The sequence below is a fragment of the Falco peregrinus genome, chromosome 2, assembly GCF_023634155.1.
Source record: "Falco peregrinus isolate bFalPer1 chromosome 2, bFalPer1.pri, whole genome shotgun sequence".
Lineage (NCBI taxonomy): Eukaryota > Metazoa > Chordata > Aves > Falconiformes > Falconidae > Falco > Falco peregrinus.
In genome coordinates this window covers 39,387,713-39,415,554 of record NC_073722.1, presented here as the reverse complement: position 1 = coordinate 39,415,554, position 27,842 = coordinate 39,387,713, and the positions used below count along the sequence as shown (strand labels likewise).

Below are 27,842 nucleotides of genomic sequence, written 5' to 3'. Positions count from 1 at the left end.
GCCAGGGTCATTCTGCCAAATAATAAAATGTAGCAGTGCTCTTCAGAAATTACTTTTTGTACGCTGGGACCCTGTGATAATGGGTTATTGCTGATATTTTGCTGAATTCTGCAGTGATTGGAATGATTTCTGTTGTAAACTGAAAATACAGTGGTGGAATAAATTTGTGTGCAAGGTATGTGGGTGTAAGTAGGAAAAGTACACATGGAAATGCGCTTTGAACTGTAATAATAAAAAATACTTATGATTAAACATGTTATGCTTTTCCTTTCTGGAAAAAAAGTGACTTCTTTCTCTGTATTTGTAAACCTATGTGGGTGATAGGACAAAGCAGAGTGGGCTTAGATTTTGTTTAATTAGCAAAATGAAAACAAAAAGCGAAATCTACACTTGTGCTTCCACAGAGATAATTCCAGGTGTAGTGCTCCAAGTGGGGTACAACTTGCTGGTGCTGTCTCAGTACGCAAATGAACTCCATGAAGCAGAAGACTTGAAGCTGTGAACTGTGACAGTTCGATATTAAACAGGTATCATATAGTCTTGCAAACTTTCTTTGACCTTTTTTCCATGGAGCTGTTGCACCACTCTTGAAATTTTTTTTTTTTTGCATTGCTCAGTAGTTAATTTGTTTATTACGAAAGTTAGACTAAGATTAAACAAAACTGCTAATGCTTTTATGTAGCTTAATGAGAAGAAAATGTTTCTGAAGGATTAAAACCACTACAGAAGTTTAAAGGGAAAAAAAAATAAAATAAAATTGAAGTCCACAACAGACTCAGGAATTTGTTCCGCTTATTAATTGAAAACAAAAGCTAGTCACTTCTGTTCCTCTGTCCCCAGAATGTCCTCCTTGCATTGTTCCAGATTTCTTTCATTTTGCCCCTAGAGATTTCCCTCCTCTGTACTTTCAGCTGAATTTATTTAGGTTACTTCTGAGTCCCCGTCCTGCAGGCAGCTGTCATTGGGAATGAAGTTGCAGGGTCAGCTTCATGGCTTGGCCTTCTCCGCGGCTGCCTGAAGCCGTCTTAAGCATGAGATGTAGGGAGGACCTGAAAAGCTAGTTCCTAAAAATTTTCTAGCATTAATTTATACATGTGCAATAACTTTAAGGTCTTGTGGCATTTTTTCAGTGTGTGTGGTGGCTGGTAATAGGACCTGCCAGCCTGAGAACAGCTAGATGAAGTGTCCAAAGCACAGCTGGAGAGAATGTACATTGTATTGGTGCTTGGTGGCAGGACCCAAGATGCCTTGACCATGTTCTGTATTTGTACAGATTTGTAGCTGAGCTTGTTGTCTCTTTTACCCTTCTCTTGTGCTGTATTCCCCAGACCTCTGCTCTTTCCCTAGTTTTTGCTTTTGTGAATGATGAAGTTACTGAGAATGCAGTAGAGCATTCAGTGCAATGTGGGGGTTGAGTACAGCCAGAGTCAACCGAGGCTCTGGGGTGCTGGGGGGGAGAGTGAATGTGTGAAATGTTCACTGTCAACGTGTCGTGCTTCTTTGTGAGCTGACACTTGCTTTCTGCCGCTTGGCAAATGGAGAAGACACCAGAGCATCCAGCTGTGCCACAAATCCATGTCTCTGGCATCCACATTGTTAATGATCTGGCCACTTGGTGTGGGCCAGGTTTGGTTGCCCCTATTTTGGGAAATAAACTTTGCAATAATGCAAGGCTGGAGATGCGAATTCCTGATGCATTTGCCTGTTATGGCTTTCCTGGAAAGATTTTTCCAGTTGACCTTTTGGAAACAAATGAAGTGGATTTTTAATGAGTGTAGAAATTGTGAAACTTAATGATACAATCCAAGAATTTTTAAAAGTCATCTTAAGTGGTTTTGTTTAGTGAGTGTACTTAAAAAATGTAAACCAGACAGATCTGTCACTGAGCATAGTCTTAAATTTGAGAATTACAGCCTGCTCCAGAGTTATAAGATAAGTGCATGCGGGGCAACTGCTCTTTCTCAGACTTTTTTTAATCAAAAGGCTTTTTGTGGGGGAGGCTTATTACTAAAGCTATCTGACCAGCAGTTTTTTGTAGCAAAGAAAAAAAAAAAAAGCAGCCTCAAGGGTAATTTTCTATAGCACTGTTACAGTGCTTTGTTGTTTACAACTGAGAGAATGAACAGCCAAACGGATTCTTATTTTTGTTTTCCTTACTTTTTTTTCGCATTGTGTGCTGTTGTGATTATTAGTGGGTATAAATCCACATGTAAGATTTTTTTTTTTTCTTTCTAGAAATTTTTTTGTGCATCACCTTCTAATGTCTTCTGAATTACTAGTCACTTCTCACTTCAAGACAGTTAAGTGAGGATCCAGGTCAGACTGTAGTTAGTCTTTGAACCAGGAGGGATGTTACTAGGATCAGAGTTCATGTGCAGAAGAAATGAGATAGAGAGGAGTGACTGGAGAGACCTGTAGATCCAGAGCAAGGCAGTGAGTGTCCCGAAGGTTTGGTAAGCCTGTGGGAAATCGAATGCCCCAGATGTGGTAATCCTGAAAAGAAAGAAATGTGTAATGAAGGTGCTTGGTTGAGTGGATCAGGTGAGAACCAGAGTTGGTCTTGAGAAACTGATAGTTGCTAGGTAACCGTGCATGTATGTCAAGGGTATAAGATCACAAGGATGAATTTTCAAGAGTGATGCTGTAGCTCAGGCAGCTGAAGAAACAGCTGAGGAAGCTGGACCTCTACCAGAGCCAGGAGCTAAAGATCATGATAGTAGAGTTTTGGATTTGAGAGTGTTTTGATGTGGTTGCAGGGGGGAGAGGTTTGTTCTTGCGGTCAAACTGTGAGTCCCTGCATTGTTTATTTTGATCTAAGTGACTGCATAGTCGCTGTAGTCTGCTTATATGATATTTGATACAGAGCAAGAAGTTGATATCCTGTAACCTTGGAGTTGACATCCTGCAACCTTGAAGTGCATTGCTGTTTTGTTTGGTTTGGGGCTGGTTTGCTAGTGTTTTACAGGGAGGATGGGAGTGAAGGATAGTGGTTCTGCATTGGAGGGGAGAGTTGAGGATGAACAGGAAAGCTCAAAAGGGAAGAAAAAGTTTTGTGTTTTTTTTTTTTTTTAATATGAGCTTAGAGCTGATCCCTGAGATGCTGGGGTTTTGTTGCTTGTTGTCATCAACTTTATTTTTTTTACACTAGAGTTTGGCTAAAAAAAGAAAATCATTAAAGCGTTTTAGTCATCAGACATTTATGTTGTAGGTTAGCCATCTCCAAAGGAAACTTGGCTAGAGTTTGTTATTAATTTTGAGTGATTTCTATTTCTCTCCATTGATAGATGCCTCTGTAAATGCAGGTGGTATTTTCCTTTGAATGTAAACACATTTATGTGGCACCTGTAACTACCGTTGTGGGTTTTTTTACTTCATGCTTTAATATACTTTAACGAAAACACAACTTGTCTAGCTTTATTTGCTTATTGTATGTGAGTTACTAGCTTGAAGCTACGTTTGTCGGAGCAGAGGTGCCTTGCTGTTTTGAGAGCCCCTGCAAAGGGGCTGTGCGGCACTAGATGGCGCTCGGTCTCCAACTTTCGTATTTTACCAGTCAAACTCTGCTAGGCTGTAAGGAAAAACCACTAGCATCATACTAGTGGTGACATTCCTGTAATTTGCGGAAGTTCTGTCTCTTTCACAATGTGATCACTTTTGAAGACTTCTACTCTTGGTGACAGTGTTATTTTACATTGAGTTTTAAGTAGGCTTATACAGATTTGGCATTTTTGTTTTGCTGTTGAGAATGGCATACTGAAACTGTATAAATGAAACTGCTAGGGCAGATTTTAAAGAATGGTAATTAAGTAGATTTCCTCCAGGGTTTCAGTCTTGTCTTGGTATTTTTTGTATTACTTTGAGACCTTTGTGGATTGCAGAGATGGGATTCTCCAAAGTGACTTGAGCACAGATTACACTGAAGGATCACATCGCTTTCTGCAGCCAGAAATATTTGATTTGTCCAGTTGGATTCATCACGTTCTGGTTCTTTTTAAATTGTTGGTTGTCACTGCTGTGATTACTAATTCTTTTTATTTTTATAGCTTGTTACAGCTCTGTCATTCCCCATCTTTTATCTCTAATCACTGCATGGAGTCCAGTATATAATTAATTTAGCCTTACTTTCTGACGCAGTACAAGCTCAGACCCCACAAAGCTCACTGTGCACTTAATTTTTTTGGACTGGGAGAGAATTCAGGTTTAGGAGCTCGCACTGCTTCTCAAAATACTGAAACTTTACAAAGACAGGTCTAAGGGTAGGATTTCCACACTCCGATAAAAATATCTATGTTTACTGTTAAAAACACAAAGGAAAAAAACCCCTGAAAATCCTATACCATTTCAGGGTGTGACACAATCCCTCTGCCTTCTAGAATAACATTCGCTTATTTTGCAGTCATAATCTATTGCTTCTGCACAGCGGCTCTTTCTGCAGATGTGTGTCGCCTTCTAGGCTGCTTTACAGAACTGTTGGAAATAATGATCATTACCAGACAGCGTGTGTTGGTAGTGGACAGAACAAAAAGTATTTTAACGTGGCAATTCAAGCTGCTTTTTCCAGCTGGGTGGAATTTAAGAAAATATGAAGGATAGATTTTTTTTTTTAAACTTCCACCCTTAAATTTAATAGTGTATCAAAGATCACCCATTACCTGCAGCTTGCACAGTGTACGCTGTGTCTTGGATTGAATAGTCCCTGTCAGTTTGAGTAGTCTTCAGCTGCGTAGGCCTTTCAGTACCAGGGCTAACTATGCTGGCAAAATTGGGGGTGGTAAGGGAAATGGATTTTGGCAGCTGTAGCGGTGATGCTTTTCTGTTGTAGCTTTTACCCTTGAAGCCCAAAGAACATTCAGAAAATTGTCCAAGAGGAGTGCTCACCATTACAGCATATGATAGCAGGTAGTAATCAGGGGTGGCTAAGCTCAAATAGCACAAGGGCTTGTTTCAGAGCATTCAGCGCTGGGTTGGCCGTGTTGCAGTCTGAGGGAACGTCAGGCTGGTCTTTGGCAAGTGGAAAAAAGAAAAAGAAGGGCTGGAACAGAAAGACTTTCAAACCTGAGTTTGGTGCCTGGGGTATGCACATTAAAAGCAGAACTATCCCTTTATCACAGGAGTTTTTTTCTAAAGCTTGTATTTTGGGTATTTCTTGTAAGTAATGAGAGTAACAGGTATTGGCATCTTGACCAATGTTGGTATCTTCTTTTTAGGTCTGTCTATGATGGAGAAGAACATGGTCGTTTCATGGAGAAACTGGAAGCACGAATCAGAAACCATGATCGTGAGATTGAGAAAATGTGCAACTTCCATTACCAGGGCTTTGTGGACTCCATCACAGAGCTGCTGAAAGTGAGAGGAGAAGCTCAGAAGCTGAAGGTAAGGGAAAGCTGTCTAGACCTCGTCCTGGGCAACTTGCTGTAGGTGGCCCTGCTTGAGCAGGGGGCTAGGACCAGATGACCCAAACTCAGCCACTCTGGGATTCTGTGAAACCGCATGAATGCCATGTTTTCTCCTTTTGTCTAGAGCGTCTCTCCTCTAGCTAAAAAATAAAAAAAGGTGTGTATAGATCTTCATTCTTCCTGTAGCAAATAGGTTAGTCATTTGAAGTTTGATAGTTATTTGGGCAAACTGGAACAGTGTGGTATATTAAAAACACAAGAAAGATTAAAGCTAACCCTGTTCTGCATTAGGAAAGCTATTTTTCCTGGTATACCTTATACCATGTTCTTAAGCAAGAATAAGCTCTACGGTCAGAAGTAAATCTGCTGTAGCAGCATCTACTCTAGTGCCTCATCCAACACTGAATTCTCATCACAGGTAACATTATGTCAGACAAATCAGCAGATCAGTCACGAGGTGTCTGCCCAACGTTGGGAAGTGGAATGTTAATATTTAAAAGCAAATGAACATCAGAGCATTGTAGGGTGTTCAGGTGTAAGCAGGAACAGTAGTGAAAAATAACTGCTAATTTCACTAACTACTAAAAGACTGAGTAAACAAACACACAGCTTGATTCTTTTTTTCGGTAGCATCTCCAGGTTTGGTTGGCTTAACTAGAAGGCAAAATGGTTAGAGCTGGGGAAGAAGAAAGTAAAATGATTACAGGTACGGACTTTCCAGGTATTGTGGCCTTTAAAGCTGTGCAGAAACATGAGAGAAAGATGGAATTTACCCATGTCTTGGAAAAACTGTGTTTAGTAGTATCTGGAAAAAGCCATTTGTAGTATCAGAATGTGGGTAAGTGGTGAGAAGGAAAGTAGGCAGGCTTCCGGGGAGAAGAAAGGACCTAGAGGTGTTTCTGCATGTAGGGGCTGGGTGAGCTTGTGGTTTGTTTGGCTCCTGCGCCTTAAAATACAAATATTTCACAATTTGGGGTGTATAAAAAAGCACAGCAATGAGTTAATGGGTGTCAGAGGCCAGAGAACCTTCCTCCTTTTCCTACACAAGTTAGAACAGAGGCAGGGGAGACCACTATGCCATCCCTTGCTGCAGCAACAAGGTGTGACCTTGACATGAAAACCAAAAGCAGCCTCCCAGAGCAGTCACTTAGTGACTGGAGCTGAGTTGTGTGGCACCCAAAAAGGCATGGACTGACTCCAAAGACCACAACAAGTCTTTCTGGCAGAGGGGAGTCTGACCTTTTAAGGACCTTTCTGGGACTCTAGGAGTGTGGAAGACCCTTCAATGTGCATTAGAAAAGATGAAGTTATAAATAAGGGGGGAAGGGGCAAAAAAATCTCAGAAAAGCAAGTTTTCTTGAAAAGAAGGAAGAATTCTAACTTCAGTGTGCTGACTGCTGCTTTTCATATGTTTATTTATTCATTTTAAGCTATGTCTGGCATTTCCTCGCAGGTGTCTAGCTTTACACACACAGGTCTCCATCCCACAAATGGAAGAGTGCTTGCAGCAGCAACTTTGTGGGGGGGGTGTCCTGACACTGGAAGCACCCATATTACTACATACGTATTATTTCCATGGCAAGGATTCATTCAGCAGTTGATTGCAGGATGAGGCTATTGGAAAGACCATGGAAGTTTGTTTTTTTTTTTTTAAAAAGCTATTGTTTCTAGCCAAGAATTCCACATTGTTTGTTTGCAAAGGCTTGTTGCTGTTTCCCATTCTACAAACAGCTACTTTGTTGGTGGCACACTGTGAAGTCCATCTCTGTACCCTCAGGATCTCTCTTGATTTCCATTACTATGTGATCTATAAAACGGCACATGGGAAAAATATACACAGAAACTTATTTGAGAAATACTGAGCCCTCTTTGTAAGGGCTTCCCCAGGGAATCATCCATGGGTCGAGTGGTGAGAGTGTGTTTTGTTCCAGCTATTCATTCTCTATTTGATCTTGGTCTTTTTCTCAATAGCGCTTGTCTTTGAACATACGTGCAACCAGCAACAAAATAAATGCCTTCCCTATTGCATCTCTAGGATGTATCTTCACTTGTGTGCTTTTAGCTTTGGGATGTTTTGTATAATATCGTGCTTGCAGAAATATTGGTGTTCATTGTTTTAAGAATGCACATGCTAAATGTGAGCTGGATGCATTATCTTCCCCAATTCATGTGTAACACAGCTGCCCTCTTCCCCCTGTGCTGTGACGCTGTGTTTCAGGTGGCCCCAAGTGAACTAAAACCTAATCTGGGCTGGATTGCTGAACCTTCTCACCTGCTTTTGTGCCCTGTGAAGGACTAGCACTCATTTGGGAACTTTATCTTCTTGATCAGCAGAGGATCTCCTCTGCAATGAATTTCTGCATTAGGCAGTATTTTGTGTTGTTTTCAAGAGGTGCTGTGTCACTGATTAGTAATCTCTATATGGATAAAAAAGTAAAGTTAATTGAAAATACACAGGATACATTTTTAAAAAGGCATCTCCTTCCTTTGGATGATATTTAAACTGTAACGTTTTTTAAACCAGAAATTTTTTTGCGTTTGCTTAGTCTTTTTTTTTTTTTTTGAAACGATATAGCTTCACCATGACAATTCTCTTTACTTTTGATTTCTTACATGTTTTCCAAGGAAAAATATTGTTGTTTTGGTGGTGGTGGTGTTTGTTTTGTTTTGTTACACATCTTCAATGTTTTTGTATCTTGTGCTGCAGAATCGTTCTTCCTCATTAGGAAATGAGCAGCCTGATGTTGACCTGTTCTCAAACCTATAAATGCATGGTGCTGTTGGGTCTCGAGAACCAGGTACCAGTCTGTTACAGCTTATAAAGATTCCAGTGGAGTTTAAAAGGGCAAAGATAGATTATACATTAGCGTGCTTCAACTTGGGAAACTTGACTCGAGGCATGAAGGGGAAAGGATCACAGCCACAGGGCTGGTGACAACTTCAAGAAATCACGTAGTCTGTCTTTTCTCTTAAGCAAGTTCTTCTTCAGCTGTGTCATACCTGATGGATTTTTATGTAACATCCTCTAATGTTAGTCATCGCCCAGGTACTGCTGTCCTTCCTTCTCTAGGAAACTTGAGTGGCATGATTGAAAAGCCTTTTTTAGGTCTACTACTGTTTGGCCTGTCAGACACAAAAGAGGGATTATTTCTCTTAGTTTTGCAGCTGTCGTCTTCGGGTTAGAGGAATGTTCTTCTCTGGTCTTGTCCTCTGTAAGATAGGTAGCCCCAGTCCATCCTAGAGGGTTGTGCTTTCTAGGCATATCACCATTATTACTTTCCTACTTTGAAGGTCCTTCCAGCTGATGGTGTTCAGGGCTGTTTTGGTGATAAGCATGGTTTCTACATTAGGACAGGCAATCAGGCACCAGTGAAATGGTGCAGAAGGGTTATTTCAAGCACATTGTAGGATTATGTTCATGCATATTTGTGTGATGGTTGCTTTCTTAGTAACAGCACGGCACTGGCTGTTCCTCAGTTTCATGGACTGTGATCACCAGGACCATTTTCAAAGAGCTACAGTAGAATCACTTGTTGCCTTGTTTTGTGTAGCTAATGATCTCTGCTCAAATTTAGTTCTTCACACCTGCCACTATCGAAGAGCAGTTAATAAAAGGGTTTTTCTCTGAAAAGACATCTGCAATTCTAACCCTCTCTGCCAACAAGTCATAAGATCTATGAAATTATGAGTGTGACAGGGGGAGAAAATTAATAAGGAAGCAACGTTTATTGCTTAGTGCAGTCAGATTAAGGTAGATTTAATTAAACTGAGGCAGCTGGCTTAGTGTGAAGGGAAGATCACCTTCACCCACGCAAAACCAAGCGGGGGATCTTGGTGCCCCACGATGTGGGATGACCTGAAAGCACAACAGCCGTGCAGTGGATTCCCATGGGGTTGCATTAATGAGAGGAGAATGGCTGTGGTGGTGGGTAATGAACTCCGTCCTTGAGTGCACCCTCCGGATTGGAAAGTTCATGAGTTGCCAACTTGAAGGATCACTCCACAGTCACCCTCCCTTTCGTAGGGAGGCTGGAAATCAGCAGTAGGTGGGTGTTGGACAGCGGGATGGAGTCGGCACAGCCGCGTGGGGTCATGGTGGTGCCCTTCGGATCCATTCCCAGGATTCCTCTGCAGCGCCCTTTGCTCCTCTCTCTCATCACGCTGACACTCTCTAAATGATAGCAGAGTGATGTTTAAAAACCCCCAAACCAAAGCCCTGCTCCATACCACATGTTCTGTATATAGATAAATGAACTGATGACTTGAGCATCCCTAAGCCCCTTGTGTGATCCCATCGTCTCTTTCTTCACATGTGCCCACCTGTTGTCTGTCCCCCCTTGCTGTGCGTCTGTCTTAGATTATAAAATCTCCTCGTCTGAAAAGCTTCAATGTGTCTACAGAGAGTCTATATAAATAGTCATCTATTTTTTTCAGTGTATGGATGTAGACCTTAAGAATAAAAGAAAACACAACTCCCTGCCCCCTGAAAACTCATAGTGTGCAAGGGCAGAATATATTCTTACTTTTTTGCTTTAGCTGGAGTTGATATGTAATTTTAATAGGAGACTAGTATAGCCTTGGCATTATTTTAGGAGCAGTTTTAAATTACCCTACATGGATTCCTTTTTCCTGGTGGGATTTTCAGGATATAAGCAAATAAAATAATCTTTGGAAGAGATGCAATGCTCCTGCTTGTAAAATCTCAATACATCATAAAGGAAATGAGCAGTTTTTGCACAGGGCAAGCGGCCAGGAGCACTGAAGCTACTGCAGAAGAGGGAGCAATGTGATGCAGATGCTGTAGCGAAATTGTGTGCAGGGAGATCATGGGATGACTCCCCTTCTTGCATCACAGTAAGATTAAAAACCAGCATGGCCATTGTTAAAACAAAAGGAAGCCTGTGAGGCTGGATAACTCTGTTCATTTGAGCCACGCAGATCTTTCAGTGTGAGATGTCCTGTTGCAGTTTGGACCAGTGTGGGAAATGATTGTTGCTCAGGATCTTTCAGTAGTCAGCAGGAAACAAATTGGATCCTGAACCAATTTTATATTTATTAATACAAAGCTCCACTCCTATCTGAACTGGTTGCCTTGTGGCATGCTGAAAAGAGAAAGAGGTGGCTGTTACCTTCTGAATCCACCTTGAAGCTTGTCCCGCTTTGCTCTGCTATTTTCTCTGCTCTGTGCACCATCCACATTCTGTTGGGTAATTGCAGAGCATCAAGTGATATTTCTTCAGTAGTGGCAGATTCATGAAAAATTCAGCTTGTTTTTGCAATTGTTGAAAAGAATCAGGAAATAAAGGTCTTGAGTTGGTTTGTGTGATCTTATGCTCCTGGATGTACTTTGAGAGCTCCATGTCACAGCTCATGCTGTTGCCCAAGCTCTGTTACTGATTTTGCCTACGCAATGAACAAAACTCCTGAAAACACGCAGAAACTAGTTCATAAAATTTGACTATGCCGGCTGAAATCCAGCAGCAGCTTCCACCGTACAATGAGCCTGAGTAAAACTAGAAAGCTCTGAGACATCTTAGAGACAAGCCTGGAGATGAATATTTACAACTTTAGTAGCAGTGAAAAGGGTAGTCTATGGGGAAAAACCACGTGGTTTTATGGCAATTTAGTCTCAGACTGATATGAGGCACCTGAACTCAGAGTAGTTCTTTGCTGGCATTCACCTTTATAAATGGCTGCTTCTGCTGAAGACCTGAAGCTGGGCATGTTTACTTCAAAGTTTGTTTCGGCTATCCCAGCTGGTCTGTAGAAAATGGTATATCTTGATTTACAAACCTTCTCCTGTTTGAACTTGAATGAGCATTCAGGAGAATTCCCAAAGTCATCCTTCTACTTGTCTAAATAATGTGCAAGCTGCTTATTTTCTAGCCTGACGAGTCTAAAAATTAGCTTTGTTCTCATGTGTGTCTGTACTGAGTCAACTAGAGCTGTAAAGGGCTGAACTGCTGTGATCTTGCTGGTCCAGGGAACCTACCAGTTTGCAAAATGGGAAATTTTTGAACTGTGGGGCCCAGCCTGATGGGATAATACAGAAAGACAGTTTAGTAAGGAAAATACATACTTTTTTTTTATACCAGGTATATAAAAATACATTTTTATACCAACAGGAGGAGGGGTCCAGTGCGAGATGCATCTGAAGATCTAAAAGTATTTGAACTGTATAGGTAAAGCCCACATTGAAGAGTTCTTTTCTTGCCATGATATTAAGGAGTTAAAACCTATTTGTAATCTGTTTGATGTTGAGGAGGGGAAATTTAATTCCTCTACCACTCAGGTAAAATAGCTTTTAAGATGAGAACACATGTGAGTGCTAGCTACAAAATCTGATCCATTAAGACTGCAGGATTTTGAGGCTGCCATGCAACAGCATTAACTCTTGTTGCCTTTTTCTTTTCTCTGGTAGCAGGGAAGAAAACCCTTGGTATTTGCTGTGTGGCTGTTGGCGTCCCATGTGCCAGAATGGCGATAACTATTAAATGGGTCATTAAACAGTTTCATGCCATGCAAGAGAAGATTGTGTGAAAAGCGATGGTGTTTATGTACAGTTTCTTATTTGTGAAAAACATTGTCCTCACTTACACGTAGATGTGCTTTGTCTTTTTTCCCCATTATCCCTGCAGAATCAAGTGACGGACACCAACCGAAAGCTGCAGAATGAGGGAAAAGAAGTGAGTGATACATTCATTCATTCTGTCTGTTTTTTTGAGTTTCCACTATTTGGCTGTGCTTGTGGGAAATTACACTGAGCGTTGATAACTGCTCAGCATTAACTGCTAATGTATACGGCATTGGTATTAAAGCGAGCACTGATTCCCTTTCCTGTATTTTGCTTTTCTGCATGAAAGATGAGTTGCGTTGGGAAGTGATTTTTCTTTTGTACCGCTTGTGGATTCAAAGCTGGTGAGAGGCAAAGCCTAGGAAGCAGGAGGGACTTGAAACAATAATCAGGTTGTGGGCTTGCTCCTGCAGCCCTAAATGGTGTCATTTGGATCATTCACGACACTACTGCTTCACCTGTAGGCCAGCAGGTTGAGGCGGGTGATTCTGCCCCTCTGCTCCGCTCTGGTGAGACCTTACCTGGAATACTTCATCCAGCTCGGGGGTCCTCAGCACAGGAGAGATGTGGAGCTGTTGGAGCGGGGTCAGAGGGGACCACGGGGATGGTCAGAGGCTGGAACAGCTCTGCTGTGGGGACAGGCTGGGAGAGTTGGGGGGGTTCAGCCTGGAGAAGGGAAGGCTGCGGGGAGACCTTGTTGCAGCCTTTCAATGCTTGAAGTGGGCTAGTAAGAAAGATGGAGAGAGACTTTATACCAGGGCCTATAGTGACAGGATAAGGGGCAACGGTTTTAAACTGGAAGAGGGCAAGGTTTCGACTGGACATGTTTTAGGATGGGTTTGGTGAGGCACTGCACTAGGTTGCCCAGAGAAGCCTGTGGATGCCCCATCCCTGGCAATGTCCGAGGCCAGGCTGGACGGAGCTTGGAACAACCTGGGCTGGTGGCAGGGACACCTTTCTATGGCAGGAGATTGGAACTAGATGACCTTTGACTAGATGTCCCTTCCAACCCAAACCATGCAGTGATTCTATGAATATGAGCTGGAGAGTCTGGCTTCTGCTTCACAGTGCAGTACAGCAGCAGTTAAAGTCAGGGTGGTTTTTGAGCTGCATGGATAGAGGCATCAAGGCATGGAGCAAAGGTAGTGATTAGTATGTCCTGGATGTGATGTGCCTCTAATGACATTCACTCTTCTTCCTCTTAATCAACAAGGAACATTAACAGACTTGGGGGGACTTCAGAGCTGAAGGCACTGATGCTTGAAGGTTTTCAGGTGCCCAAGATGCAGATGTCTGAGAACTCCCAGGGATGGTCCTTCTCCCCTCTTTGTCTTTGCTCCTGATCAATTGGATCACTCTCCTCATGTTCGATGTGTCTACTCTTTGCAGCTTTTGTTTTCTTTCTAAACTGCCCTCCCAGACTTCATTTTGCTGGGGGTACACATAGGCATTGCTGTTTAAGTCAACTGCATTTCATTTGGAAAAACAAATGAGAAAATCCCCATGTTGAACTGCATCAGACCAATTATTCTAATAAAGATTAAAGATTAAAAATGCCCTTTTGGGAAGAGGTGATGCAGCTTCTCTCCTGAATCAAATAAACATACCTCTGTGTTACCTTGACTGGAGGATTTGCCTACAAGGGTAGAAAAGCCTGGGATTTCAAAAGGACTTTGCAATCTCAGTCTTGTACTGTGGAGATAAGTTGGTGCTCTAGAGAAAAAGTCTATGACCTGCCCCTTTGAAAAAAGAAACCAAAGAGTTTTCTTTTGTATGCAATGGCTGATTCTTGTTTTGCCCTTGTTCAGACGCACAGGTTTTTCTGTTGGCGACTGAGCATTTAAAAATCCTTGTTAGCTTGTGATGGTAAGAATCCCCCTGGGAACGAGCGGCCACATCCTGTCTTTGAGAAGAACTAGAAAGAGAAGCTTGGAGAGGGAGTAGGGAAGAGATGAATAAAATGGGAAGGGGAAGTCATTTTTGGAATTCATAGGACGTGCTACAAGGCTGGTATTTTGATGGCTTTGGTTTTGCTGCTTGCTTACTTGAAATTAAGGGAATGCTTCTGCTACTCGATTAAACAACTCAAAGCTGCCTGTCCTCCTTATTTCAGCAATGCTCTGCAGTGCTTGGTGAGCTCTGCAGTTATTGGAGTAGGCTTCGTTGTCCACCTACAGTTTGGATAGTTGTGACAAGTGCAAAGCAGTTTGTATCCTCTCTGCTCTGTCTTTACTCCTCTTGGTGAACCTTTTTTTTTTTTTTTTTTTTTTTCCCCTTTCCAAAGCTGATAATAGCAATGGAAGAGCTGAAGCAATGCCGATTACAACAGAGAAATATTTCAGCGACGGTTGATAAGCTAACACTGTGTCTTCCTGGTGAGGAATCTGAAATTACTTTTTATTTGTATAGCTGTTTATTTTAATTCAGGCCTCTTAGTTTTTGTGCTTGTGTCTCAATGCTTGTGTGTTTTCCTTCTCTTTCCAGTCCTGGAGATGTACAGCAAACTGCGAGAGCAAATGAAATCTAAAAGGTAAATTTCGTATAGACTGGTGTTTGCATTGGAAGAGTTGAAAAGCACTCATTTGGTGCTGGATAAATTAAAGACATTCTGAAAACTCAAGACTTCAAAAATCAGTCTTTCCAAGTTAACTTGCCTGATTTCTGGCTGGTATCTTCACAGTCTTGCTCAGTCTCCTGTGGTACAGCCTAAAACTGGGATTGCAGCAGGCTTTAATTTTGTTTTGTGTTAGTGAATGTTCACCTTAATTAAAAACCTTTTTCTTTTCGAGGAAGCTCGCTGTTGCAATGCATGCAATTGATGCATGACTTGGTACTTATGTGTTATGAACTAAATTTCATTCTATGAATGTCATAATACAAAACCTGATGCAATCCGAGAGAATCTGATGAACAGAAATGGACGCCAAACATTTAAGAAATGTGCAGGATGGTAGAAGTTGGTGAGAAGGCATATGGCTTATTTTGTGGTAGAAATAGTTGCTCAGAAGAGTGAGCTGAACTACAAGGACTTTGTGGCTCAGAAATCATGAGCTGTAAATCTAGGATTTTTCCCACCCTGCTTCTGTTGCTATGCTGAATGATTGAATGACGATCCGGGATATTTGCATGGCTGGGATCCTGGGGGACAGTTTGTTTAAACAGCATGGGACTTTGGAGGCGCGTTGTAGCCCTGGGGGTGGCAAACTGGGCAAAAAGCAGCTGCTAGAAGGTCAGCTGAAAACGTGGCAGGTTCCAGCTGAATGCCACGCAGGGAGAGCAGTCAGATCGGATGCCTGGTTTTGTGCCTGCCATCCATCATAGAAACAATACAGAAGAAACCAGATGTTTCAAACAAGGCGATAACTAATTGGATGGGCGTATTTTTACACTTCCCCTCCTGCCTCTGCTGATCTCTGTGGTCCTTGGACCCAGGAGCCATGGGTAAACAGATAAGTGTTACTGCTGAAAGTTGGGCTGGCCGGAGGAGTTGTAGGGAGCTTATTTAGCTGTTCACAAAGCGCTCGCTCTCTTTCTTGGGATGGCTCGGTATAGAATAGGGCAGTGTACAGTTTGTCCAACTGTTTTTAGTCTGTTTACAGGAACAGCAAGGGGCTTATCCGTTGACAGATGTGGGGTGGAGAGCTGGAGCTGATCACAGCATTGTGAACTTTTGAAGGGAATCCACATGCTGCTTGATTCCCTTGCTCTGGATAGTGTTTCCAGCGTCTGCTTCTAAGAATTTCATCTTCCCCCGCCCCCTCCCCCCTTTTGAATTAGTTCATTCTGAAACAAATAGAAGTTGAAAGCCACATTTAAGGAAAATCTGAACCCTTGGCTTTCTTTTTTTCCTTCTTTCTTTGTCCGGATTTGATGGCTTCATTCACCAAACACAGCACAACATATTAAATATTTTTGTATCTGCACCCGGTCTCACTTATATATCATTTCATGATAGCCAGCAAGGGGGTTGGTTACTAGCATGAGTCTTGGGTTTTGGGTACATGGTCTCAGAGGAGTAATAGGCTTTGCATTCGAGGCGAATAAACTCAACTCTCCCAAGGTAGAAAAAATGAGTTATGTGCTGTTTGCTGCGTGATGTGTATAAACCAAATGTAGGTGTTTGCCGAATGCAGAATCTGTGGCTGTTAACTGGAGCTGGAGATGGGGAACAAAGCATGGTTTGAACTCGGAGGGTTGACCTTTGTCAGCAGAGAGAAGAGATGGAGAGAAACATTGTCCAGAATTTAAGGAAGGGACAGAGAAAGATCTTTGCTGCAGTGGCTGAGACATGTTGCTTCTTGTTGGAAAGTGATGAGAAAGAAAATAGTTCTGCCTCCAGAGGTTCCTCCTGGTTCTGCAGGGCTCTGGAAGGATCAGTCTTTTTATTTTTTTTTACCCCTGGGTCACTTGCCATATCCATACAGTTCCCAAGCAGTAAGCAATGAGAATGCTTCATCCTGCACGTAGTTGAGAAGCCTCCGCAGAGCTGTGCCCACTGAACAGGGCCTGGGTATTTCCAGAGAAGAGAGAGAGAAAAAAATAAAATTCAGGCTCTGACTCTGTTTTATCAAAATGCATTTATCATTAACGTAAGGGATGCAGTCTGGGCTGAGGCAGCAGTACTTTGGCCGCAGGAATTGCCAATCTCACACAAGAGCAGTGTTGACCTTTCCTCTGCCCCCATGTGTTTTGGACTCTGTTTTTGGCAGGCAGCCGCAGACCCCATCAGTGACTGCACTGTCCCCCCTGGCCACCTTTTAACTGCTTCTAGTGCAACAAACAATGGCCTAAAATACAACAACCCTCCCAGCGTGTGTTTATTCCTCTGGTTTAATTTCTGGCTTTCTGTGCAGTCTGAAGTTTCTCTCCAGAGAGGTTTGCATTTTATTGCAAATAGTTTTTCATACCTTACTGTAGTGTAAACACTGGACAGGTTATGGGGTTAATCAGTTTGACTTCTGGTGTTGGGAACAGGACAGGCCACTTCTGGTTAAAATAACTCCCTTGTGGACCTACTTGGAGTTCAGGCAAGGATTGTTTTGAATGGGGATGTAAGTGTCAGTTCTTTTTTTTTTTTTTTTTTTTTTTCAGCGGTGCTAATATGTTTCTTATGACTAAACACTTTTTCTCCCCCAAAAATTCACGGTGGAAGTGGCAGGTGCTTGTGGCAGAGATTAACCATGGGTGTAGTCAGCTGAAGTCTATTCACCCTAGAGGTGACTGTGACCTACTGTTAGTCTTAAATATTTTTTTATAGACTCTGCTAATGCTTCCTAGATGGTTCCCTCATAACTTTTTTTTATTCTAACCTTTGACCAGATCTGTGGTCAGACCAGGAGGAGGACAGTTTCACATTTTACATCACCATTCAGGAGGGTTCCCATACTCCAGTGAACAGGCAAATCCTATGGACTCCCACTTCCCAAAGGGAAAAGAATGGAGGGAGGGTGTTTGAGAAGAATGATTTGCTTAGGCTACTTTCCCATTTAACATCTTCTGTGAGGCTATGAAGATTGCTTTTATCCAGAAAGGTAGGATAAATTTTAAGTCCGTTAGGCATGACAAAAAATACAGAGGCATGCGTTGTGCATAGGGGAATAAACATTGGGATTTTTGCATATATGTATATATAATGTATATTGCTTTTAGAGTGGGGAAATAATTTTCAACATTGAAAAGGTCTCATATCCCAGTGGTACAACAGTAGTTGCTGGAGATGCAGGGTCTTTCTAAAAAATGGATTCATTGGACCCCTAATCTCAGGTTTGTATCCAGACTGTTTTTACCTCTACTGAAATAAAATGCGCTTTGGGTAGGAAGTGTTTTTAATGGTGCTTAGTAGCATTAGAACAGCTGGGAGGAAGGTGGGATCAGACTCCTGGTACGCACGGGGAAGGAAAGCTGAGCTCTCATGTCCAAGATCTTTACAACACAGTAACAAGTGTCTGTGCTAGTAGTAGATATATTGGAAATTAATGTGTGTTAGACACTAGTTCATCAGTCTATGGTGTATTACAGTATACTCACATCTCCACGTTCTGTCTTACGGCACCTCACTGTTAGAGGTTGCCAAATCTGGCAGCCCCACAGAGAGAAATCTGCTGCAGCCTTGTGCCCCAGGTCCAGGCAGGAGTGAGGCTGAGTGTGTGCTCCCAGCTGGCACCCACACAACACCTGGTCCAACATGCAGGCTTGTGTACACTTAGCTGGCTGTACAGATCAACAGGCAGGAACGCTCAGCACTCCCAAGCATCAACAGCCTCATCCCGTTCCCTTGTCTGGCTGGTCAGGATGAAGGTGATGTGCACCCAGAATGGAGTCCTTCACCCAGGGAAAGGGTTAGAGGTGCGATGCCAAAATGCTCTTCCCCTGCATCCCATAATATGCCTCATACCTGACATGGATGCCTTGGTCTGAGGAACTGGGAATACCTGCTGACTTTGATGGGTGTCACCTACATCTGTGGGGCTGATGGCTCTCCTGGCAAGACCAGTGCAGGGTCTTCCTGGGGTTCCCCCATGCCCATGAGCCATCGTGCCTCATTGCTCCTCCTTGCATGTGGGGCTGAGCTTTCTCCTTGGTTAACCTAACAATACTACATGCGGTTGCCAACTTTTCCTTCTTTTGTGATATAGTGCCTAAAACAGGCTTTACTGTGGGTGAGAGCTGCTACTGGGCTCAGCTGATCCTGATCACTTGTGACCCAGCTGATCCTTGTCTGCACATCAGAGCTCTGAGTAAGGAGCTGCCTACTGCATTTGTGTTCCTCTGCTTCAAGAGGAGAACGATGTTTTGTGGTTACCTGGCTGCTAAGCTGTGTTCCTTTGAAGAGAGCTGAGATTCTCAGATATATTGAATAATTTACATTTAACACACATTTTGGAGAGGAAGTGGGATGGAAATAGCCATTCTTCTTTTTGCATCTGCCTGCCTTGCTTTCCCCAGACACTACCCTGCGCTGAAGACCCTGGAGCACCTTGAGCACACGTACCTGCCCCAAGTGAGCCACTACCGCTTCTGCAAGATCATGGTGGATAATATTCCAAAGCTGCGGGAAGAGATCAAAGAAGTTTCCATGTCAGACCTCAAGGATTTCCTGGAGAGTATCCGTAAGCACTCCGACAAGATTGGAGAGACAGCAATGAAACAGGTAGGACTTCTGTGTGTGCACGCAGGTTGGAGGTTTTCTGGAAAGCGGAGGGTGATTCATGGTCATGTTAAAACAAAGTTCTGCTTTTCTAGTCCCAGGGCAGTAAATTTAGTTTTACATATAGAAGTAATTTTGTCACCAGGAGAAGCAATGATTCTTCATTCTGTGGTTGCTACTAGAGTTTTTTATCTTCTGACTTTTATACTGTTGAAAAACAGTGGTCCATTTTTGTTGTCATATTCTCCCACCTGTATTTTGCCATAGGCTCTTGGTAGCCCAGAGCCTGGGAAGTGCAGTTGCGGTGTATAACTCATATTTTCCACTTAGCAGGACAGAGGCATTTGTGCTGCTATGCCTGGTGTAAACTGGAAGGCCTGCAGACACCAGTGTTGATTTCCCAGGTTCAGGGTGAAGCAATAGCAGTTCATGCACTGATTGCAAGTTAACTTCTTTTGCGTCTTAAACAGTTTTTCAAATACTGGGTAAACTTTCACTGTGATTTACTTGCATTTGCCTAGGAATTATGTCTGTAAAAGATGAACCTGATGAGCTGAACATCCTTGTTCACTTATTAAAATAGAATTGCCTTTGCCCCCTCTTGTTTTTAATATTCTAGGTTTGAATTTCAGTACAGTTCTTACCACAGCTGGGGAGCATTGCTCACAGTGGCTCTTAAAAAGAACTTTGCTACTTTGATGAAATTTAAATCCACTGGTAGTGAAATGTTTACCTCTCAACGAGCAGTAAACCACTTCCTCTGATAGTGATTGATGGGTTTGACTTGTTGATTTTTGGGAAGGATTCTTGCTACAATTTTTCACAAGATCATGCTGTTGTGTTTATAGGTAGAGTTCAATTTTCTGCCTTATAAACACCATCCTTTCTGTAAAATGGTCTAGCTTGAGGATTTCTAGTAATTAGAATTTCTATTAATTAATTTCCAGTATATCTGCTGCCTTACTGTCTTCTCAGCTTCTTTCTGGTATTTTGGAAAAACAAACTAAGCTTTATATTGTATAACAGAGCTATGGAGAGATGCCATTCTGCATATGAGAGTTCAGATGACTTTGTTAGTTGTTGCACTGAATCAAACTAGGCTTTCTGAACCTGCAGAAAACATGTTGTGACCTGGATGTCCTCTTGGGGAGGCAGGTGTGCATGGTGGCAATGTCTGGGATGGTTGCAGTTGTTACTGTGAATTTACCTGATAGAGCAGTTTCTAGAACAGTAATTGTTTACAAAAAATACTCTTTTTTTGTATTATGGCAGCCATACATTTTTAAATCATTCCTTCTTGTTTCCTGTGGCTGGAAGGGAGTAGGAGTTTTATTTGTCTTTTGGTGCCTAATTAATGCAGCAAATATGCTACTTTAAGTAAATCGATAACTTCTTTATATTCTCTTAAGGATATTTACCAATTGTAGAGCTCGTGCCCTGTCTGGAGCTCCACTCATTCTCCATCTTTTGCTCTAAAGAAATCTGTATTTTTAGAGCAAAGCTAAAAATGCTGCAGTAGCCCATACTGGTGTCTTATTTTTCTGCCATGGGTACTCAGGTGTGTTGCTCACCACTTCTGAGCCTTCCCCCTCCTTGTGATACTTGCCAGCTGCATAATCAGGGGAGGAATTGGGGGGGGGTCTGTGGGAACTGGCTGCTCCTGCCCTACCCAGGTACAAAAACAGGCACAGCAAATCGAAACCAGCATGGGCCATGCTTTAAAAGAGGCCTGGGTGAAGGTTGCTTCTTCATTCTGTGGGTGATAGACCTGTGGAGTTCCTTGTGCAGTTTTCCATGTCTTCAAGGGCAAACTGGCCAAGTGCTTTTACCAGGTTCCCCAAGGGTTGCTAACTGAACAACTGTTGTGGGCTCAAGTGCCTGATCTGACAACAGTGGGAAGCTGGGAGAAGCCCTGGGGGGTAAAAACTGTGTTTACTCACCCTGTTCTCATCCTCCTTTGGTGGAGTTTGGTGTTTGGTTTTGCAATACTGGATTATCTAAGCTCCAGCTGTGGGCCAGCAAGCAGCCATGCATCTGAACGAAACCTCCAAAGACTGTTTTCCTTCTTCCCGTAACAACTCTCACTTCTTTTTCCTCTCAGTTTGTTAGACTCTTTCTCTACTCATCACCTTTTGTCTCTGTGTTTATTTCAGCTGCTAATGTTTTGAGCTTCCCTTAAGTTCGTTATTTGTTCTTTAGCTCCAGATAGCCTCTCCACCAGCAATGCAGTCCCTGCTTTGACCAGAGACAAATGCTCTGTGCCTTCTCCTTTCAGTATTCTTCTATCTTACACACTTGCATAAGTTCTTCATTGTTCACCACTGTCTGCTCAAGTTCCAGCCATGTTGGACTGTAAGGATTTCTAAATTGAAGTTTGGGTTATGACGGTTTTTTTCTTTGCCTGTTGATGTTGCCAGCGTGTCTGCTTGAATGTATCCAACAGAAAAATACAGAAGTAGGAAATATTTTTTTTTTTTTCCTTTCATGTAGATGTTAGTTGGGCTGTTGGAAGGCAGCATCAAAACAAGATGCACCAAAGGGCTGACATTGAGATGCTTTTAGTTTGCCTACAGATAATAGCGAAGCACACATCTTCAGTCTCCCCCAAATCCCAGTTTTCTGCTGATGTATAAGAGCAAGGTGAGCCTCTAGAAAAGGTTTCCTTCACCCTTTATGGGAACAGAGTTACCTCTGAGGTTGGTCTCAATGGCTCTGCAGCAGTAAAGGCGTACTATTCCCGCACAGTGGCTTGGGGAGGAAGGTCAATGTGCCACTTCCAGTTGCAAAAGCCGAGTTGGAAGTGATGTTTGAATTTGAAAAACATGCTAGGTTTATTCCTGCAGAAAGTATCATGAGCTGCTTCACCAATGAGAAGTGATGAGGAGCTGAAGCTTTCGGAGCCATCCGTTATGTGGGGTCACTTCACGTCATTTTGTCGAAAGTGAAGGGCAGGGTTTCCACTGCCAGAATTACCAGTATCGCTTCTTGCATCGCTGGGGCTTTTTCCTTGGTCTGTTGGCCATGATTGATAGCCGCTCTGGAAAGGAGCGGAGCTGGCAGGAGGCCTGGGAGAGTCGGGGAACTGCGATTGGCAGTTTAATACATTCGGTTTAAATTAGCATCATATAAATTCTTTTAAAATTGTTTGATTTCACCAGCGGGAATGGAAGAGGGCTTGATACAATGGGGAAAGGAAATAATGTTTTTGTAACATTACAAATCTGAGGCCGATGATGACAAGAGCTGAAAATTTCATTTTGTGATAATCAGAAGGATCTGTCTTAGAGCGCTTGGAGGCCTTGCTGCGTTTCTGGCCGGCAGTCAAGGATGCGGGAAGCTTGCCGGCCCCTCTCTCGGAGAGGAAGCCTGTGGTGAGGTGAAGTCAAGTGAGACGTTCCCGGGGTCAGCCGGACACGGGAACTGGAGGGATCTCACAGCGCACAGAGGAAACTTATAGTCTCACTGTACGAATGATGAGCTCTCATTGACTCTTACTCTTGTGTAGTGTGGTTGGTTTTTTTTTTTTTTTTAGATCTGAATTTTATTACTTTTGGTTCTGGGGAAATTTGCTGCAGTTCAAATATTGGTCTTAATTACATGGCACTTGAATAGATGAAAGTAGCTCTGCACATTTGAACTCCTTTTGGACTTTGGCCCTGTGAACCTGCGTGTGTGTTTTGTTTTTGTTGATCTTTTTTTTTAAAGATCTGAGTTTGGGGCTTGCCAGCAATGAATTACATCTTACTAACACTTGCTGATATCCGGTATGTGGTTTTATTATCTAGCTTAATGTCTAAAATATGCATGGCATGTGGAGGAGGTCACTTAGGATGGTGCTGCATGCAAAGCGTCCAGGGTAAGCTCAGTCAATGTTGCTACGCAGGGGGCCAAGAATAACCCATCCAAAAGCCATTATTGGATCAAGTTTGTCAGAACGGCCAAAATACTCAGTGTGCCTTTCACATAGATGGAGACAAACCAGTGTTTGTTTTGGTGGTTTGTGATGTGTGTGGTTTTTTTTTTTTTTTAGCCTTACTTAAATGCACTGTCAAAGCCGTTGTTTAATAGGTGGTGATCTAGTACAAGTTTGAATGCATTGGTGTTTTGGCTATGCTTTTTTAAGGTGATGTTTACTGTTCTTGCCAACAGATATGGGTGTCTGTGTCACTTCTGAGCAGTATAATGTGAGGTTTGTGTAAGTGTATTTCTGCACAGTGGCAGAAAGGATCAACTTGGTGATGTGAGTGTATATGTACACCTAAAAAATGAGGCAAGACATTGCACGATGATGTGCACAACTAAAACGCTGATCAGATTTTGGTAGGAATGCAGTTCTGACTGTCAGCTGGAGAAGATGAAGCTCTTCAGAGCATGGATTAACAGCAGCTCTGTAGAAAGACAACTATGTCACTGAAATCAGTGATTCAGATCTAGGGTTTGGGTGACTTCCCTTGCTTCGCACACTGTTCCTACAGGTCAGAGCTGAACTGAGAACAGCTCACATAGAGTGGTCAGAGCATAGCATCCCCATGCCTCCTCTCCTGTTTAACATGGCCTCTTGTGCTTTCAAATAGCCTGGACAAAGATGCCTAAATAGCACATGAGTATGCGCAGCTGCCACTGTCCTGATACGCTTTTCTCCACTATAGAAATTTTCAGTAGCACAGGATCAAAATGCAGCTGGCCTTAGAAAAAAAATATCTTGTGGATGAGAAGTGAAGGAGGAGATTTATTTTTATTTTCCCCCAATTACTTGGACTGGAAATGACAGCTGCTAATAGGCATTCCCTGTGACTTCTGGGATGCTGTGCTGCATGATTACGGGGCCATGCTAAGGCTGTTGAGCACCCAGCTGTGTGCTTCAATATTTTAGGTATGTCTGGATTTAAATTTAATTCTGACCTCAAGTTCCCTGGATTTATGATGATTAGTTTGAGGATGCATGTTTATTTGTGTAGTTTGCTTTATGCTGCTAGTTTGTTCTTATGACTGTAACTGAATCTCAATGTGCGTTTTTCATAGGAATACAGAGAAATAGCTACGTGTTGGTGATGAGTTCTGCCTATTGGTTGATTTTTAACTTGAAAGTAATTTTGAAGACATTTGTATTGTAATAAAGATGCTATTATGTAATTTTTGAAAAGACTAAATGGAAAGCTTGCATTTTCTTAAAAAACCTGGCTCATATGCAAGCTGCCCTGCCTGCTTCTCTGCACGATGGCCATGGAAAAAAACTGGGTGCAGTCAGCTTGCCGGCGCATGGAGCTTGTATCCTTGGCTCGCTGCAAGTGCGGTTTCAAGCACTTCCCTTGGTTTTTGGATCCTAAGATGGTGTTTTGCAACGGCAGCTATCGTCCTGCCCAGCAGTGCTGGCTTTCTGCCTCTGCTCCTCTCTCTGAAGTTCATCCTGTTGACCTCTTTCAGGATTTCTCTGAAAAAGATGATGGTAGTGAGGGGATTACATGGGCAACAGAGAGTTAGAGGGTCCGTGATTTCTGGCTGTGGAGGGCAGCAGGTGGATACCATGCAGCTTCAGGCTGACGGTGTGCCCCAGAAGCACATGAGAAATGGAGGCATGTGTTAGGGAGTTTGCAGAATCGGGATGTGTGAGGGGAGGGAATGAGTGGTGGGGAAAGCAGCAAAGAGGTTGGTCTGCAAAGGTCACGTGTCACAGCAAACACACCTTGGCCGTGCAGGTTTGCTTTACTGGTGATGCCTGTTCACAAAAGCAAGGTGAGGCTGGTCCCTGTGCCCTGCAGCTGGGAGGTCTCCTGCCATAGGCAGCCCCTTGGGAAGGAGGGACCATGTCCCTTGGAGGCTGTGTTGGCTCTGGTACCCGTGCCAGACATGCAAGGCTCTCCTGTTGCAGGTAGTTTTAACTGAGCTGTGAAAACACGAGGGTGCTCTGTCGGGCAGTTTATTTGAAATGATGGTGCTAAGTAGAGACGTAGCATGTGGTGATTTCAGCTTTATTGAGAAATCCTGTCCCCTCCCTGTGCTTCATTTTAAATGCAAACACATGCCCGCTACCCCAAGCCACACGAGCAAGTGGTTCCCTGCACAGCAGGGGACAGAAGGACATTTTCTCAGCCTCCAGATACTGCCCGGTGGCCTTATGATGGCCCGGCAAAATGTTTAAAAATCCAGTTTGTGTAGTGTTCTTAATTATCCTCATCCCTGGCATTTTTTAACTTTATGTAATCTTCTGCAACACATATGGAAATTGTTTTTGCTTTGTATGCGTATTTTAGAGTAAATTAGATTTTACTGCCTTTCTCTGGATGTGCCGTGCAGGGAATATCTTTCTGCTGGGTGTCAATGCTCCAGCAGCAGATGATACTCTCTAAAGGTCACAGGAGCCCCGTGTAAGACTTTGTCTCCCCTGCCACGTGGGCTGGATCTGCTGGTGCCAAGTCTGGGCTTACGCATAGTGTTTGGAAGATCGCTGCATCCGCTTGCTTCATGGGGGCTGTGCTTTATCAACATGCCCCAGGACTTCCAAAAGCACCCTTGGATATGAGCTTCCCGCTGGTTTAAGTGGTGTCTCTTATTCCAGAGGGTTTCTTTAACAAGCACAAAAAGTAAAAATAATGTTGTTTATTAAAAGCAAGGAAATTTTATAGTCTTGGATGCAGGCAGGAGAGCCTTTTGAAAAGGTCAGTCTGGTGGCTGGGTTTGCAGTGACTATTTACACAACAAAGTTGGGGTTAAGGGGACGGTGTTTTCCGCTTCTGGGCAGGTTTGTAAAGCAGAAACTTATTTTCTAGTAAAATTCAGTAACGAGACCTCCTTAATCTTTGATACTGCTGCTTGTCTACTTGTTATATTAAAGTATAATGAAAGGAAATACATCTTCTGGGGCTGTTTAGATTAGAAGTCTGATGGCCAGCTATGGTCTCAGCTTGCAGGTTTTTGGGGAAGAGGCTCACAAACCAGGCTGAGGGAGGCGGGGGTGAAGTGGGATACTGTAGCCCAGTGGAGAAATGATTAATGTCCTTTGGTTTTTGAAGAGAGGTGTTGCCATTAGACTTGCGTGAGCTCTGAGATGCCTTCAAGTGCCTTGGTAAAAATGTTTATTGTCAGAAGATTTATTATATTGTTTACACCCGTCCTCTTCCCTTCTACCAAGAAAGAGATGGATAAATAGTAGTGACTTCTATTGGTCACTTATACTCAGCATGATTTGCTTAACCTCTTCAAAAATATACTTGAGAAAACTGGTAAAAAGATCTTTGTTTTGCACTGGATTAAAATTACAGACAAGTCTTTAATAACTTGCTACTTTTTCATTAAGACTTGGCCCTGAAAACTGTTTTCTTAACATCATGTTGAACACCATCTTGATGGTGGCTGGACTAATCACTTGACACTTTCAGTTTGATCTGGAAGCTTTTTGAGACAAATCCTTGTGAAGTGTCTGCGTTTTGTTAACTCAATCCGCCCATTCTGTTCTTGTCTTGGCGACGGTCTTGATGAGTTTTGAAGATGAGATGTGAGATACCCCAGCGCCCCTTAGTCAGAGCCAGCGCAGTGGCTTTGTGTGTGGATCTGTCTCCATCTTTTGTCCCCTTCTTTGCATATTCAGGCTGGAGCTCATCTGCAGGAATTGAAGTGGTACCCAATGAGGCCTCTTATGGCTGCAGGATGCTCTGATGCTTGCAAAAAGGATGAAGGCTGGGGAAAGAAGGAGGAGGAAGAGATGTGAATGATTTTGAGAATTGGATACACTTTTTTGAAGTGGCTCCTGAAGCGAATTGTCAAGCCAGGAGCTTGAGGTTAAATGTGATCCCTCGGCTTCCCAACGGGCGTGGGAACAGACAGGCTGTGGCAGCTGGACAAGTCCGGTTTTAGCATCTTGGGTCGGGGTAGATAGGGCAGCCGCTTGATGGGAAAAGCAGATGAAGGCATTGCTGAGGATGTCTGTAGGGGTGGACTAGAGGCCAACAGTGCATATGGGCCACGTTGGGGAGGTGGTGATAGGGGTATGTGCAGATGTAAGCATGTTTCTGTTCCCCAGTGCACGTTGTTTGAGGTCTTTGTACTTCCTTGTGCTTTAACTCTCCTTCTTCCCACATCACATAATTTGAGTGCAAATGTGCTTATTATCATAAAAGAACTTTTTATTTTAACGTTTCCTGGCTTTCTGGGGAAGGTTTCTCTGTTTATTTAAGAGGAATTCTGTGCCTTTAAGTCTGCATTTAAAATTTATACTCCATAGGAACTTTATTAATAAATGGGTATTCCTCTGAATTCTTTTTATGACCTCAAAAATGAAACTGCTAAATCATGGGCCTTTTTTATTTCAGCATATGTATGACTAATGGCCACAGGGACTGCGGTATCCCCAGTAGCATATCCAGCATGTTCTGTGGACATGGCTGCATCATAAAAACAAAAGTTTAACTACAGGGCAATCTTATGCTGGACCTGCTCTTTGTGTGGTTGCCTTTTAGACCTTTTTAAACCCCTGAAATCCAGAGATGTTTCTTAAAATAAATCCTGTATCTTCCAGCCATTGTGATAGATGGTACAGTTTACAAGGCTTTAAAAAGCCTAGAGAAAGCGCAGTGCCAAGTTGAGGCATAAGAGCACCCTTGCTCCTTCTTTTGAGCCATTAGTAATTGCTGTTACGCTTACCGTATTGTAGCTGGGGAAAAAAGAGGTGCCATTAAACTTTTTTTATTCACGTTGGACTGCAGGCATTCAGTGCTGTAAGTTTCACTGG

At 42.8% G+C, this 27,842-nt stretch overlaps 1 protein-coding gene across 3 annotated transcripts in view; it reads left to right on the top strand.

Moving 5' to 3' along the window:
- Window positions 1-27,842, top strand: part of EXOC6B (exocyst complex component 6B) — a 311,652-nt gene that overhangs the window by 47,563 nt on the left and 236,247 nt on the right. For all 3 annotated transcript variants that reach the window (XM_055795537.1, XM_055795536.1, XM_055795538.1), the window contains exons 2-6: window positions 5,208-5,373; window positions 12,035-12,082; window positions 14,255-14,345; window positions 14,455-14,500; window positions 18,916-19,120. In XM_055795537.1, coding sequence (XP_055651512.1) covers window positions 5,208-5,373; window positions 12,035-12,082; window positions 14,255-14,345; window positions 14,455-14,500; window positions 18,916-19,120 — 556 coding nt within the window. The remainder of the gene's footprint in view (window positions 1-5,207; window positions 5,374-12,034; window positions 12,083-14,254; window positions 14,346-14,454; window positions 14,501-18,915; window positions 19,121-27,842) is intronic.